This window comes from Miniopterus natalensis, chromosome 5 (genome assembly GCF_054644295.1).
Source record: "Miniopterus natalensis isolate mMinNat1 chromosome 5, mMinNat1.hap1, whole genome shotgun sequence".
Taxonomy (NCBI): Eukaryota; Metazoa; Chordata; class Mammalia; order Chiroptera; family Miniopteridae; genus Miniopterus; species Miniopterus natalensis.
The window spans coordinates 17,581,567-17,598,781 of record NC_142085.1 but is presented as its reverse complement, the minus strand read 5'-3'; the positions used below and the strand labels follow the sequence as shown (position 1 = coordinate 17,598,781).

The following is a 17,215-nucleotide window of genomic DNA, read 5'->3' as shown; positions in this document are numbered from 1 at the left end:
CAGCCCCAAGTTTTCTAGTTCTAAGGCCCCTAAATATAGGCCTAGTTACCTATTTCCTTATCCGCTTTTGCGGTGACTCTCAGCACCCTACTGCCGTGCTGTGAAAAAGAACAGTACCAAAGCCTTAAGACTGGAGGGCGCCACCAATCTTAAGACCACCGCTCATCTGACAAGGAGGAAAATTATTTTACACATCTGGACCGTCAGGAGTCAGGCCTTTTGGCTCCTGGGGAGAAAACACCCCTTTTCCCAGTAGAGTACATTTATTCCTTTCAAAAGTGACTTTTTTTTTCTTTACAGTGCATTGCATCTTTACAGTGGATTGTATCTTTATAGTGCAGTGGATTGCATCTTTACAGTGCAGTGGATTGTATCTTTACAGTGCATTGTATCTGCTGCTTCAGTCCCTGACGGGAGCCTCTGAGTCTATTCTCCTCCACTGCCCTATTCTCAACGACAGAGCCGGAGGGAAAGGCGGAAACCAGGTCTGACAGCCAAAGAAACAGCAACCCATTATGCAGAGCTCCAATCTACAAAGTTGTCAGAGCCCTGGAACTAGTCTACATTTCCCATCCTATGAGATGCCGACAGCTTTGAATGGTATCTTATTGTGCGTCCTTTGAGCTTCCAAACTCAAAATAAATCCACCAAATAAAGTAAGAAGATTACCTACTGGAAAATGTGCTCCCCAGATTCTGAATGAAAACAAACAAATGTTGTAACTGTTTTCCATACATACACCTCTGCACCTTGGGATTCAGGAAAAAGAGGAAGCTGTGTCTATGGGAAACACTCTTCAGTTACTTTCCAAGCAGGAAATATAAGAACTGCTCATAGCTTCACAAGATCTTGAAGCTCATTTCTAGAGCCACGAATTGCAGGCTTTGGAGAGGGGGGGATGAATCTCTTTTTAGGGCACAACTAAAGGATCTAAGAAAGGAGTGAAAGATGACTATACCAGTCATATTAATAATCTCATCTATTTAAAGCTTCCTCCTTTAACCTTAGTTTGTATTTTTGAGATTCTGCTTAGAACAAGTTCCTTGTCCCTTATCAACTCAAGTTATTTCCAACTTAAGATATGCCCCAATTTCTCAGTCCTCTGGGAAGAAACTGTCCTGGATGTTGACTCCATTCACAGGAAGGATAAGGCTGGTGTCTCACCTGACTTTACTTTTCTCTAATGCAGGATGTTGGCCTGCAAGCCTGTTGCAAGTAACCACTAGCCCCTGGCCCAGGAGTCTTCTCACTTTGAGGCTGTAGCTACAAACTTCCCAGTATGATCATCTAATGAGGGCCTGGAGAGCCAGCTTGTCACACAAGTCTAGTGATTTTCATTTCTTTCCGTCTTAAAAGCAGTAAAACAAATTGATGTGTATAAAAACTGTGAATGATATAAAAACAAACTACCTACATGTTAAGAGGGTGAGAGGAACATGTAATGCTGGTTAGTCACCCAGATTAATCCCATCATTGCACTTCACTGCACTGAAGTCTGGGTTTGCACAAGGCCAAGAAAGGGGAGCTACTGGAAATAATCAGATTAATGTGTCAATGAAAACAACCAAACCAAACACCTCAGCTCTCAAAATGAACTTCTGGCCTGAATTTTCCAGACTGGTGGTTCTGTATGCACACTTAATAAATAAAGCAATCCCTGAATTACCACGTCATTATGGGGTATGTAAACAATGTCTAAAGATTAACTAAAAATTTATAAGATGCAATATTATTCCTTTTAAAGTAAACTAACAATTGGAGGAAAGCATTACTGAAACATTTTGATGATATAGGCAAAATACCCTCTCCAGTCCAGAGTCTCTGCCCCCCACTCCCATGCAAGCACAAGGTGCCATCTCTCACCAGGGTGACTGCCACAGCCACCTGGCCACACTCTTTCTTCCTCTCTCATCCTCTTGCATAGTTCTTCCCCTAAAAGCCAGAGTGATCTTTTGAAAATAGAAATCCATTTATATCGTGACCCTGCTTAAAACCTGCCAACGGCTTATCACTACACCCACCAGCAAATCCAAACTTCTAACCCTGACCAGTAGAGACCCTGCATGACCTGGAGCCGACTATCTCTCTGGCTTCGTCCCATCCTCCGTGCACGCCAGCCGCCAGGCTTTCTTCTTCCCACCTCAGGGCCCTTGCACCAGCTTTCCCCACCGCCTAGAACGATCCTCGCAGGCTAACTCCTTCTTGCTATTTAGATGTCAGCTTAAATGTTTCTTCCTCATCATAAACACTATTTTACTTTTTTCACAGTACATATCCCTAGATCATATTTTCTTATTTTCAAATGCCTACCCTTCCCCAGTAATAGCTAACATTTGTTGAGTACCAGGCATTATTCTAAGAGTTTTAAGTATATTAACTTTCCTTTGGTCCTCATAACAACCTTTTGAGGTTGGTGGTATTGTTATTATTAGCCCATTTTACAGGTAAAGAAATTGTGATACAGATAAGCTAAGTAAAATACCTAAGATCACAAAGCTAGTGAGTAAAGAAGCCTGGATGTAAACCCAGGGAGTCTGGCTGCAAAGACTGTGTTTAATGACTAGCCATATACCAGTAGAAAAGCCCCCTGAGCCTTTCTGTCTCCTTTGTTGCTGTTTCTCTGGTGGCTAGAACAGTCTCAATAAATGAGTAAACTTAATGTTGGTAATAATTTGTATTAATAAAGATTTTTATCCTGTGGTTGTAAAATAATATGATAACAATGTTTTGCTAAAAGGAAATTTGTTATAATTCAAATCATATTTTCTTCAAATATATCTAACGTATTTAATATAGAAAGTCTGGTCCTCTGATCCCATTTATTCCATTATTAACAAAATTCACCAGTTCTTTTGTTTTAGTAACCTTTAGTTTATACAATTCTCATTTCCCCAGTTAGATAAATTACACTTCATTATAACCATTCTCAGGTTAAAAGGGTGTAACAGTTAAGTTACATAAAACCACACAAGGGCATGTAAATGTCAATAAAATAAAGTTCCTTAAATTTTAAATTAAAGTTGGGGTTCCTAAATCTGTCTGCATACTCTGACACATGTGCACATATATAAGACTTCAACCCACACAGTTCAGCTGTGGTCAAGGTCTAAATGTAGGTCCTTTGGCCTTAATGAACCTGATCTCAGGTTGCTTCTCTTCACAATCAACTGAAGCAGTTGTTCCTATTAATTTAGTTCATAAATCAAATACTATAATAGCCTTTATTCTTATTATAAATATGAATTTATTCAGAGCAGGTATTTGGTTTTCTGATGTGCTAGTTACTGAAGCTTTACTGTAAGAAAACTTACCCTTTCAGGCCTTATTTTAGATTCACTGATGTTCAAAGCTTTATGATGTACTTTGGAGAATATCTAGCCCAACTAACTCATTTCACACCAGAGGAAACTAAGACCCGTAGAAGTTAAGCGGCCTGCTCAAGAACATCAAAATTAGAAGACAGGTTCCTCCATTCCCAACCAAGTACTATTTCCAACACAATGCCAATGATCCTATGAGTGTTTAGTCACCGTGTCACATGCCTGGGCCTTGGAAGAAATGTTTTCTGATAAACAAAAGTAATTCAACACATTTTTATTGAGCAACTGCTATTTTATCAGTGTTGGGTTCAACGCACCTTTCAGATGCATGTCCCAATGTAAATGCTTCAACCACTTGCTGGATTAAAGAGGTTATCTGAGGTTTGACTAAGCCTTCGATGGGGTATTAATCCAACTATATCAATAATCACTTTGAACATCAATGGCCTAAACACACCAATTAAGTCACAGATTGTTCAATCTCAGCTTGAATGTTTCTTCCTCACCATGTCAACATAAAACCCAACTGTATGTTATCTACAAGAAACCCACTTTAAATATAAGGACACATAGATTATGTGGAGCAACAGGAAATCTCATTAATTGCTGGTGGAATGCAGAATGGCACAGCCATTTTGGGAGTTTGGGAGTTTCTTACAAAACTAAATATACTTTGACCACGTGATCCAGTGAGTGCACTCCTTGGCATTTACCCAAAGGAGTTGAAAACTTACGTCCACACAAAACCTACACACAGATGTTAATAAAGTACTCATACTAACCATGATGTGGTACAGTGTTACTGAAAGTAGACTTGGAGTAGTTGTAAATGTATGTTGCAAACTCTAGAGCAACCACTAAAAAAAGATTTAAAAAGAAGCATAATGATATGCTAAGAAAGGAAAAAAGATGGAATCATATAAAACACTCAATTAAAACCACAAAAGGAAAGAAAAGAGTAAAAAAAAAAAAATAGAATAAAGAACAGGGGCAAAAAGAGATAACAGTAAGAAATACGGTAGACGCTAATCCAACTCTGTCAATAGTCGCTTTGAATGTCAGAGGTCTAAATGCACCAATTAAAAGACAGATTGTCAGAGTGCAAAAAAAGCCAAGACTGAGCTAATGCTTCAAAGGAACTGCACCTGTGACACCTACCAACTTCTAAGGTCAGAAAATAACTTTAGCTTTCTCTTAACTGCCCAGGAGGGGGGTCAAACTCTTTCCTTTTTTGAACCTTTAAGCCAACATTCCATGACACTTTTAAGCAACGCTGAGAATATGCTGTTTTCCTAAGGTGTAGTTTGGGAGCTTACAGGTGGTTTGTTTTGTTTTGTTTCTTTAACGATGAGCACCACAACGCTATTATCAGACTTTTTTTTTTTCTTTTCCAAGCCTGTTTTTATTTCCTTTGTAGTTTTTATTTAGAAAGGGTTCTTCTTAATTATGCATGGGTTTACTGTGACCACATCAATGGGTTTCTCATTGATTTATCATGAATCACTGCTTTCCTTGGCACAGGGTGGGGTGTTTACAACCATCATTATATTTGTTACTATTATTCCACTAACTATGGCATTATCACTAATTACAACAGGGAGCTAGAATGGTGACTATTTTGGTTGGGGAGAGAGCGGTGAACTTCGGATACAGAAACACCAGTCCAATTCTCATCTGCCATGCTTGGCTGCCGTGTTCCTAGTTGGTCACCTAAGGCCAAGGTCTCTCTGGAAGAAACATGACACCTTCCTGCTTAAGAAATCTTTTGAGATACTCAGGGACAATACTGCCTGAGCAGCAGGTCATTTTAATTTATGTTACTTTCATGGATTTAGAGATTTATGAATTTCTTGAGACTCACCTCAAAAATAATAATTTAGACAGTATGTCAAATGGGTTCCTAGATTTGCCTCAGAACAAGTCACTGAAACTCTGGCTCAATTTAATTATATGCCTTCCTGTTGGTTTTTCAGAAAAAAAAAAAAGGGAGTCTGAAAATGACTCTGAAATATTCAAAATAAAATGTTGTCTAAAAATGAGTCTGAACAATTAAAATCAAAGTGCTGTCATCTGCATTTTATTGCATAGGATTTTAATTATAAAAAAACTTTTTACATGTTTAGTTACCTCTTTCAAACATATCTCCCTAAGTTTCCCCTTATAACTATTTCTGTGTATTAACAAACCTAAAAACTAACTTAAAACAATCTTGCAGCTTCTCGTTCCCCTTTCTACCAGCAGTAATCAATTTCTATTTCCTGAGAAATCAATGCTCAATGAAGTACCAAAAGAGTACTAAGACATGGGGGTTTCAATGGTCCTGTTTTTCCTGAAAAGTAAGTGGTACCTTAGCTGATATTTATGGAGATCCCAAATAATAGGTCTGTCAAGAATATATGTATATTCATTCTAACTATGGTGAAGAGGTGAATACATGCATATGTGCATGTGTTTTATAGCATAGAGCTAACAGTGTTGCTTCCCTTTAAAGAGAGTGGAAAATTTCATAATATAATAACTTGCTAGGAACATATTTGTGTCATGGAATATGAAATTAAGGTATACGGCAATTGTTATTAGTCTCCTATACAGTCCCACTTCTAGATCTACAAGCCCATTCCTAATGACAATCATGACCTAAGTAATCCTGAAGCACACAGCACTGACTATGGGGCAGATCCTTCTCTGTGTGCAAATACTTCCCATGAGCATCTACAGGCAGAGCATGAACCCAGGAGTTGCACAGACAGACAGCAAAGGATTAGAAGGCCAGGCCCTTAGCCTCGAGGAGCTATCAATCTCACTGGGGAAAGATAAGATCTTATATATTCTTGTCATATCTTAAGAAACATTATAAAACCACACATGTCAACAAGTGTAATTTTTTTTCCAGTTGAAAAATGTCACTTTTGGAGCAACTCAGACTGAAGTATAATCTGAGCAGAATGGAATTTTTTTTTTAATTTCCTAAAGCAGAAGTCTTAAAGTTGGTTATGCAGAGGAGCAAAGGAGATCTCCTTTCACTAAAATCATCCTGAGCACTATTTGCGTATTCTGGCACGTAGCTGTGTCATATTTGCAATGTGTCATTTCCTCAATGAGACTAAAAGTTTCCTGAAGGCAGACACAATGTCTTCTCCTCACTTCTGTTCATTGCCCACCTAAGCACATATTAAGTATGTATGTATCAAGCATTCATATGTACCATTTAAGTATGTACCAAGCATTCGTTGAGCTGACTTGAAATGACTGAAATGAATTCCTTCCAGGTAGGAAGGAATGAAAGAGGCTACTAATATATTCGATGACATTATAAACATCCAAGAAGTTCCTGAGAGGCAGAGGCTATTACCTGAATTAAATAAGATAAAGTTAACAGGAATAACTATGAATTATCATACTTGGAACGAAAAAAATCTGTAAAAGTAAAAAAATGTGAAGACATGCAGCTTCACAGAAGTGGCTAATATAAGAAACAGTGCAATACGGTTACCAAAGAACTAAGGCTGCTTCAGCAGCATTAACGGAGGCCGGGAAGAAAGGAGTTCGATTCCAGGGTCTGGCATTCAGAGGGACACTGACAAGCTGCAGTGTGCCCGAGACCACTGAGCAGGAAGTGAGACGATATAAAACCCTACCATACAGCAAGGGTCTAGAAAGGGGAGAGGCTGGGGGAGTACAGGAAAAAAATCAGCCTAAAGAAGATAAGACTTTTTGAGAAATGATCATTGTCAAAACCAGATCTTTTGCTTTGTTTTAGAGGAAGAGTTTTGCTTCAGTTTACAGCCTAGTTAATATAATTTCTATCATTTTCTCAGAAAAGACTTTGACACTTTGTTTCATGATGGCTATAATTAATGTCAGACTCTAAATTAGAAATAAAAAATTCTATTTGATCATTTGGTTTCAAGCTGGACCTAAAGTATGTTTTGGCATTATTACTAACTGTTAGCAGCAAGTTCTGGAAACAGATGCAGTCTTGATATGTGTTCTAAATATGAAACACATTGCAGAGAGACTTGGAGATAAAAATACATACTGCTTATGCACACTCTTACTGTGCTATTTCCTGTCCTTATCAGCAACAAAAGTTCCTCTTGCTTTGCCCTTTCTTTGTTGTTCCAGGTGAACAAAATCTTCTTTCTTCTTTTTCCCTTTCTTCTTCCTTTTTTCCTTCTACATGCTTATCTTTCTTTTGATATCTGTTTCATTAACCATTTACTGAGCACCTACTATGTGCTAAAAACTGTGCTGGGTTATAGGGATTCAAGAATCTGTAAGACACAGTCACAGTCCTTGAGAAGCTTACCTCCTCTAAAAGGGGAAAGGAGTGTGATCAAATGATTACACTAAAAGAAGATCTGTACACATTAGAGGGTGTCCAGCGTACAGAGATGAGAAATGGATGCATGCAGATGAGAGTGATTCACTGTGAGGAAAGTGCCGGTTGGAAAAGGGGTGTTTGAGCAGGATCAACAGGGCCATGCCCATGATGCAGTCAAGCGGACTGGCATGGAAGTGTGAAACAGCACCGCACACTTGAGGAATGCCAGGCATCCCTAAGAAAAAGGAGCACCCTCTATCTAGGAGGGCTGAATATTTGGGGAGGTGGCTAAGTAGCCACATAAATGGACTGTTATTTTTAGCTGGGTCTGTTCTGTTCTTGAATTGATATGAATGACCACCTAAAGATAAATGTTTAGTAATTTGTCCACAGGCAAAACTAAAGCGGCAATTTAATTAAAAAATGGACCAACGATATGGAAAGCCATTATCTGGACCATCTGGTGACAAGTGCTGTGGCAGAGGAAGTGTTTCCCAGGAAGGAATGCATGAAATATTTCCTAAAAAGAAACATCACTGACAAAGTCAGGGACAAGAGGAAATCGTGTAGTTATATTCCTCAGTGCCGGGAAAACAGTGTTGATGTTTTCAAAAATATTAGGACATCCCCACAGTGGAATATTCAGTGGTATAAAGGAATGAACTATCAAGCCACTAAAAGATAAAGAGGAAGCTTAAATGTGCGTTTTTAAGTGAAAAGATCTAGTCTGAAAAGTCTACATACTGTATGATTCCAACTACGTCACATTCTGGAAAAGGTAAAAATGCAGAGACGGGAAAAAGATCAGTGGTTTCCAGGGGCTGGGAGGCAGATGGGCAGGGATAAACACGTGGAGCACAGGGGATTTTTAGGGCAACGAAACTATTCTGTGTGACTCTGTATGACACCATTAGGTGGATACATGGCATTTAACGCATTTGGCAAAACCCACAGAAATGCACAACACTGAGTGAACTACGGTTAATGTAAACTACGGTTAATAATGAATGCACTGCCACTGGTTATCAGTTGTAACAAATGTACCACACAAGTGCAAAAGGTTAATAATAACAGAAAGTGCGAGGGAGGACGAGTTTAGAAATCCCATCTGCTCAATTTTTCTGTAAATCTAAAATGGCTCTAAAATATAAAGTATTAATTGAAAAACAAATTCATATAATAGTACACTTCTACTCTTTTGAAGTTAATGACACAACTTAGTTTTTCACAGGCATTATTAGGTAAGGCAAGCTTTCTTTCTTAAAAGGCCGAACAACAAATCCGTGGACAGACATCATCTTAGTCCTTGCGGAACCTCTGAGACGTGTGCACAGGCAGTTCTGAGTAAGTCACACGACACCGCTGACGCACAACAGACTCACTGACACATCTGAGAACAGTGCAAAGGACCTTTAGTGACAATGAAACTAAAACTCGGGTTTCCTCAGTTAAATTGCCTCCACCCTCTTCTGGGATCCCAGTGAACCACAGAAGCCACTGTGTCATTAGAAAATCAACTTTAATACTTTTGGTGAAGTGAGGTTCAAGCTCCCAAGTTTCCTTTCAAGAAAAGAGAGGGATTGCGGCAAATCTTTCAATAAAATTCATAACCATGTCTTTGCCATCCCTGCATAAGCATGATTCTTTTCACTATTAAATCTTTTCTCCATGTGCCGGTGATTATACACGTATCAAAAATAAATCCTCACAAACACATCTGACAAGGACCACGCATAAAATCAGAGTCAAACCATGGACGCAAATTTCACTCCGAGCTTTGGTACCTCGGTCTAACTACAAGTAACAGGAACTAGTCACGCAGCCAAGTTTAGTCAACTTTATGAGCTGGGCTAACTATCCCCAACTGACCTAAGAGGAATGGAAATCACTTCTTGGGTCCTCAGCACCAGTAACTCAAAAGTTAGAGTAAACTGAGGTCCAGGTATGCCCTGAGCCTGGGCCTCCAGCAATAAGACAAAAACATCACCTGCTCATGTCAGAAGACAGCCTATTTTTGGAGAAAGCAAGACGAAGCTCAACTTATAGAATGCAAAAATAACCCAACAAATCACAGTCCATAGAACAGAGAAGAATATTGAACATTCAGTTGGTAATGCAGGACTTGCCTTTGTTTAGGGTCCATTAAATTTAATATCTTCCCCTTCTGTGGCTTTAAACAGAGAACTGCTCCAAAATAAAAGCTGCTCCGATTAAACTTAATCATCACCCGCCCGTGGCTGTCGTGGCAGAGGTGTGTCTACCAAGCAGGTGGCTCTTAATAAAGGAATGGTTTTGTAGTAAAAAGTAGGTGTTCTGCTGTTTTGTTACAGTGGCTTCAACTTTCCGGTTTATTAGTATTAATTGCTGAAGTTTTCGTTTTAACCTCTCTTAAGGCATCACTCTGTCCTATGAGCTAAGAGTGGCCTGGCTAAAAAACAAACTGTCTACATATACGCAGCACATTCCTGAAGCTGCTAGTTTCAAACCTTGATTCAGGGTCCTTGATAGAAACTCAGTTATAAGGGACATTTAGAAATGAACTGCATCAAACACCACTGATTGTGAAATTACATGAAACAATCCTCCCAATACAGCTTCAGTGATTAAATGAATTTTTTCCACTGGCAATTTCTAGATTTTGTGGTAGTAATAAAACAATTCCAGTAATCTTATTTATTATACTAATGCCCACTTTGCTGACCTTTGAAAATATAGATTAGCGACTAAGAGTCATAAAAACAGAGATATCTTTAATGTCCTGTGTAGTCGAGTGGAATTTTTTGATATTTAAATATTTTTTAAGAAATTCAAGACTATTTTCCTAAACAGAAAAAAAAAGAATAACTTTCAGAAAGATTACAGTTCTTAACTGTCTCATGTAAAAGGTCCTACAAATGCAGAGAAAAATAATCCATACATGTATTTTCGTCTCTGACAGTAATGGAGACAGAGAACACATAGGGCCCTTCCCTGCATCTAATTCCTGTATCCTAAGTCTCTAAGAGACTGCCAGAAAGCATCAGAGAGGTCCATGGGCACAGTGACCAAGATCACAGAAAAAAATCCCTTCTACCTCATGGATGCCAAAAAGTGATACAGATCTAGGTTAATCTGAGCTACTTCACTCAGGTGGTGGGACAGGGGAGGGGTTACTTGCATTAAATAAGCCTATGCATGCTCTCCGTTAGCAGGCTAACAGTAGCTCCTATCTGACCCCTAAGACAAAGAAGCAGACTCAATAAACACTTGTGCTTCTTTTCACAGTAGGATAATTACATTAAATGCATTTTGAAAGCCAATAATTATTTATTCACACAGTATTTTGTAATGACCTCCCAAGAAAGAATTATAATCTTTGCATCAAGCCTCACAAGTGCTCTAAACATCAAAAATGCCATGGGTGATAACATTATTCTGATGTAAAAGACAAGCAGTGGTTTGGGTGGCTGTCAGGTTTACTGGCTACACCTTACTCTTTAACACCTACCTCTGCAGAGTGAATATTCTTTTAGGAGCATATAAGATAAAATGAGATAATGTAAAAAATCACTCAGGTGCTACTTAAATACAGGTTACTGTGTGATAAGGCATACATATCACAGTAAGTGTGGTGGGGAAGGGGGACCAATCCCCACAGGGCTGCTTCTGCACGGTAATGCCTCATTATAAGTTAGACCTTATTAGTCAATTACATGACAATAATTTATTGATCAGTCATAAACCTATAACTGCTGCTATTGTTCTTGTTATAATATTTAAGGCTATTCAAGGTTAAGAAAGTATTTCCTGAACTTTGTATTACAACTATGAGCTTCAAGACATCTGGTTGTGTATCTTTCTTCGCACTAGAGATCATGGGTAACATACCATTATAATATCATTTTATTTACACCTTGCTTCCATAAAGGATTTGAGGGAGACTACAGGAACTATATAATATAATGTCATATCATTGTCATTATTGTAATTCATTAAGTTCTAGCATTTGTATCTACATTTGAAAAATTACTCAGAAGAAAGGATGCCAAAAAGGCAGTTGTAAAATTGGATCCCTGAAGGTCTTTACACAGATTAAATCATGGTCTCTCTTTGGCATGGCCTTTTAGGATGAAATGGAATTTCTTTAGGACCACTTTCTTCTGAAAGAGCTTTCTGGTTGCTTTTATTCCTGCATTCTCTGGGAAAAGAACATTATCACACCCAGTTACATGTAAGTGTAACTTAACATTTTCTACTTTCCAACATTATAACTGAACACTTATTTTCTTTTAGTGTTTTACTGACTTGATGTGAATGGCTCCCAACTGCTTTTAGCTCTATAAATATTCATGACAAATCCACGGAATAATAATGGTAATAATGACAAACATTTACTGAGTATTTCTATGTGCCAGGCATAGTATTAAGTGCTTTATGAATGCATATGAGTATTAACTCATTTCAAAGGTTTTTATTTTAAATATACTCCGTGGTGACCCATTTTATAAAGCAAATAATACCCTTTAGAAGTTTAGATTTTTATCTACTTGATATATTTAAGCCAGGGCTTGCCTGCAAATTATACACAGACATACACTTTTTTACAAAACACTTTTAGCTTCATAATGTCAGCTATAATCTGTTTAGCGCATAATGTGTGTCAGGCCTGTCCTAAGCATTTTACATAAAGAACCTCATTGAATCCTCACAGTAACATTAAGGGAAATATTGTATCTTTATTTTACAAATAATAAAACTAAATTTCAGAGAAGAAACTTGTCCTGTACATGTATGAGCTAGGATTCAAACTTGAGCCTGAACCTCCAATCCTACTGTATGTAAGTGAGGATTTTATTCTTTCTCACCCATGATGGTATGAGAATATTTTGTGTATCCCTTCATAGAGGGAGATGAGAACTGATGACTCCATGTAAAAATGTGAACTATCTGGAAAGCACTAAAAAAGTGAACACGGGACTGCTTAGAGATGGGGACAAAGGTTAATATTGTAGCTGTCCATGTCACAGAGAAATTGGATCCTAGACCTTAGGGATAGCTATAGGCACTGACGGGAATGGTAATGAAACAGAAACCATGCACCTTGGAACCCATGAGATAAGCCTATCTCCAAGGAGGTTCCTACGATTAGTCGCCAGGGCAGTGAAAATGGTGCTCATCCCGGATAACTTGGTCCCTAAGTCCCCCAGGTAGCACTCTGGGGTGTGGGCATAGCCCCACACTCAAGAGCAAGGGCAGGTATATCAGGGTTCCTCCAGTTCCCTGACAGTCTACATCCAGTTCTTTCTTCCTGTTTCCCCGTGCTGACCAAAGGGATTTTCTGTTCTCCTCACTTCAATGTTTATACAGAACCTCCCACCCTGGCACCGTGTAACGTTGCCAGTAACAACTCATAGAAATGTTTGGGGTGGGAGGAAAAAACTGGACTAAACTCAGTTTTAAACTAGTTTAAAGCAGAGGTTCACTCCTACCTTTGGCCTCAGATCACTTAACCAGTTTTTGCCCCTACTGCCTCCTGTTTATGCAAATGTTTTAAGTAACGATAGGTAGATAGACTCAAAATAATCTGGCTGTTCTATGTGACATATGTAAATGATAAACATTTTTCAGTGTTATTTTCAATGGCTTTCCCACTGACTTCATATACAAGTAGACCTCAGTAAGAAAAGAGCTGTGGATGAATGTCTCTAAAGCTGCCATCACTCCCTGAGGCTTTTCCTCTAGGTACTGCCAGAGGACAAATGGCAACATTTGCTTCAGCCACACAAGTTGGACAGATGGAACCCAGAGGACCCTAAACAGAAGCAAGTTGGCTCAAGTCTGTCCTGACACAGTATCATGTTGGCCCTATGCAAAACAAAACACTCAGGATAAAGCACAAAAGGAATGACCAGAGCTGACTCAACGCATCCAACACTGTCTTTGATTCCACCTCAGCCTTTGTTATCCCCCTGTGCCTTACTGGTCCTTTCCTGTGCCTTTAATCAATATTTGTCTAAAGGAATTAGTCATTCCACTTAAGAGAAATGATAACTAAGATTCTATACGCTGCACAATTCCCCAGTAAATAGCACATGATTCATGAAAGCAGCAGTCGTAATGAAAAGTGGTGACATGGTTTTCCAGAGAATCTTGCAGTTCTCCCTCCACCCCTCCTTTCCCCACTCACCCCTACGGGAGTCCATCTGCGACAGAAAATGTGAAGGCGCTAGGACCAGAGAGCCCTTTCCTGCTATTTGCTTGAGAAACAAAGCCTTCCCTCCTCCCCAGTTGAAAGAAATAAAGGAGTCTGAACTAATCAAAACCTGCAAGCCTGCTGGTGGAACTTCAGCTTGTCAGTGATGCAACTCAGCGGAGTGAGTAACGGCTTCGAGCTTTGCAGAAAATGAGAGAGGGAGAGAGACAGAGACAGAAACACAAAGAGAAAGAAAGAAAGGCATTAACCTGGCCAGGAGTCAAACAGGTGCATGGAGCCCGAACGCTAAGAAGAGTGTCTGACAAGCACAGGATCCAACCGTATGCCTCTGGGGTCTACTGCTTTATTTAGGGGGGCGGGGCAATGCTGTGGTATGTACAGTGGGGTTTACCGAGAGATTTATTTCTTAGTCACAGGACTCATATGGTTGGCCAAGAGCCTTTAACTGGACTTGCCAGTCTGAAGTCTTTATGGACACGTCCTGGCTTTCTCTGAGGAATTCTCCATGAGGGAGAGGTGGCCAGGCTGTTTACCGCACGCACTTCCACCACGCGCCCCCAGTTTTTGTGGTGCCTTCAGAAGAGCGGACATGTGAGCGCTGGGGCCGCCGCGCCGAGAGCGACAGCGGTGCAACATGTGGTTCACAGAAAGGCGGCCTCGTCTTGAGCTGACCGCTCGGAAGCCACGCGTTGCCTTTTAAGACTCTTTCAGGCCTCAATGCACTTCAGATAACTGGTTTGTGTTAAGGTGCTCTCTCTTGAAACTGGTTAGCTTGGACTCCTGGGACCCTAAAGCCTTTAGAAATGGAGGGCTGGGCCATAACTCTGTCATTCGGTTTACAGGCAGATGTCAGGAAAAGAAAGGAACGCAAGCAGAGGAAGGCCTGGCATAAGACCCTCAGGAGAAGGCCCTAGTTATGAGACAGTGCCCACCAATGGGGATACAATTCAGCAGGACTAAAGCTGGGTGGCATTAAAAATCATCTTAAGAAAATAATGCCATCCTTGGAGCATTTTCAGTCTCTTGACTTCAAATGTTAGAATATTTGATGACTCCATAATTCAGATGACCCAGTCTGCCAGGTATCAAACCCTTGCCCACATGCGTCTAATGGAGTTACTGTGAGCATATTTAAGGTGGACTCGGCCCATCCTGCAAGCCCAACCCCACCTCTGCATGGGAGCGGGTGTTTAAAGTGTGGTCTTTACCTGAAATGCGCCTGGGCACATCGGTGATGGCAGGAAGCCCCGTGCCCCGTGTGGAAGACAGCGGGGTGGTGGAGTGGATAGACGGGGATGTCATCTGGCTCAGGTAGGAAGGGTACGACTGGTCATAGGACCATGGTGGGGAAGACTGTGCCTGCCTGGGGTCTGGGAAAAAGAAAAAAAAAATATTTAGTATAGCAGCTGCTGCGACCTTAGAACACGCAACCCAAACTTAGGATAAAACAGGAAATATATATATATATATATATATTCCATTTATTCTCTACAACCCCATCCTCTCAGGCCCTATATAGACTCTGAGTGTCAATAAAAGTAACAAAATGAATCACACATAACAACTATTTGTCTCTGACATAAATATGTCTATTTGGAAAGCCTAATAGTCATTAGAAAACATTCTGCTGCAGCTATCTTTATGAAGCCGAATTCCATTTTATTTATTTTCTATGTTTTCTGATTTACTCCAGTGAACATGTATTATTGTGTGTGTTTTTAAGTTTAAAATTTTTTTTGAACAATTAACTTAGTTAAAAAAAACAGGTAGACTGCTGCTTTCTACTGCTGCACATCCAGCTACTCTTTTACCAGATACGCTTTCTAGTTTTTAAAGTGCATGATTCCATCATTTTGGCACGTTCACTTTCTTTGCAGGCAGGTCAATGGGGTGTCACTTTCTGCACAGGGGTTAAGAGGAGATTGGGGGTAGAGGTAGGAACAGGGGAGACAGCATGTGAGAAGCAAAGAACAGAGGCAGCTGGTTATATTATTCCCATGGCAGTTACTCCAGAAAATAACCTTTATTAAAAGACAAAACTTAATTTCAAAGTCAACTATCATTAATAACTGAAAAGCTTCATCACCATCCAGACAGTAAGAAAATGACCCAAAACAGGAGAACAGGGAAATGTCTTTAATCCTATTGGAATCTATTTTAAAAAGATGTCACATGTTTGGAATGTGACCTAATGTTACCTACAGTCACTGTAATAATAAAAATAATGGGCAGCCAACTTGTTAGGGTTCGCTGCTGAGTATAAACAATATTTTCTGAGGTATCTCTATGGAGTTTCTTGGAGGAACAAACTCAAATCAAGGCCAAGCAGATTTATCAAGAGTTTCAGTCTACACAAGAAAAAAAAGGTAAATTTGCTCTATGTGTTCCAGAGTGAAAAAGTGTTTATTTCAAACTGGTTTGTTCTTACTTGAGGGCTAATCAAACAGAATCTCAAGACAATTTCTCGTAACACTTTAGTTTGCTAATTTTGTTAATTTAAAAAATTTTGTTAATTTTTAAAGACATCTTTGTATATTAGAATATCCATGGACTTTGGAATGTTCAGGGTTAGGTTCAAGTTCTGAGACTTCTACTTTCTGTGATCTTGACTTAATTACTCAGTGACCTGAGCCTCAGTTTCTTCATCTGTACAAGGAGGTAGAGGAGTAATAATAATATCTAAATCATAGGGATGTGAGAATTACATGAGAAAACTATGAAGAGAAGGTAGCATGGGAAGCACTCAGTAAGTATTAATTTTTCTCTTAAAAAACAAAACAAAACCTCTTGGTGACACAGGGTTAGTTCCATGGTTAGAACACATCTGCAATGGGGTTAATACACTTGTAATAGGTTTAAAATTATTCTCACATCACCTATCAGCCTCTAAATATGAAAAGCTTAATTTTCAAAAACTATTAATATATTTGAATAGTCAATTCAGATTTATCTCTAAAAATAAAATTGAGAATAAGACGACATAGGTCTTTCTGAAACAGCCTCTCAGTTGTTTCTATACAGTCAAAGTCATTTAGTTTCAGCTATTTCTTGTTTATTTGTTCAACTCAGAAACAATTTATTTAAAGACTGTCTAAATAGGACATACTTTTCTTGAGTCAAAATAATTAAATACATCTGGATATTTATCTGATATTTACTCTATCAACAAATATATAGAAAACTTTCATCCAATTCAATTTTAAGAAACATTTACCTGAGTTTGCAATTTGAATACAAGTATAGTACTATAAATGGTTACCATAAACTTTTCCTTCAGAAATCTAAAGGATACTTGATCGTTAAAGTAATGAACTTTTGGACTTTAAAATGTTCAAGGCTGAGATTGTATAGATTGGCAACATTTCAAATCTGAGTGAG

The 17,215-nt window shown here is 39.1% G+C and overlaps 1 protein-coding gene across 5 annotated transcripts in view; it reads right to left on the bottom strand.

Moving 5' to 3' along the window:
- RUNX2 (RUNX family transcription factor 2) overlaps positions 1 to 17,215 on the bottom strand; it is a 223,619-nt gene that overhangs the window by 120,692 nt on the left and 85,712 nt on the right. For all 5 annotated transcript variants that reach the window (XM_087817423.1, XM_087817422.1, XM_087817424.1 and 2 more), the window contains one exon: positions 15,046 to 15,207. In XM_087817423.1, coding sequence (XP_087673549.1) covers positions 15,046 to 15,207 — 162 coding nt within the window. The remainder of the gene's footprint in view (positions 1 to 15,045; positions 15,208 to 17,215) is intronic.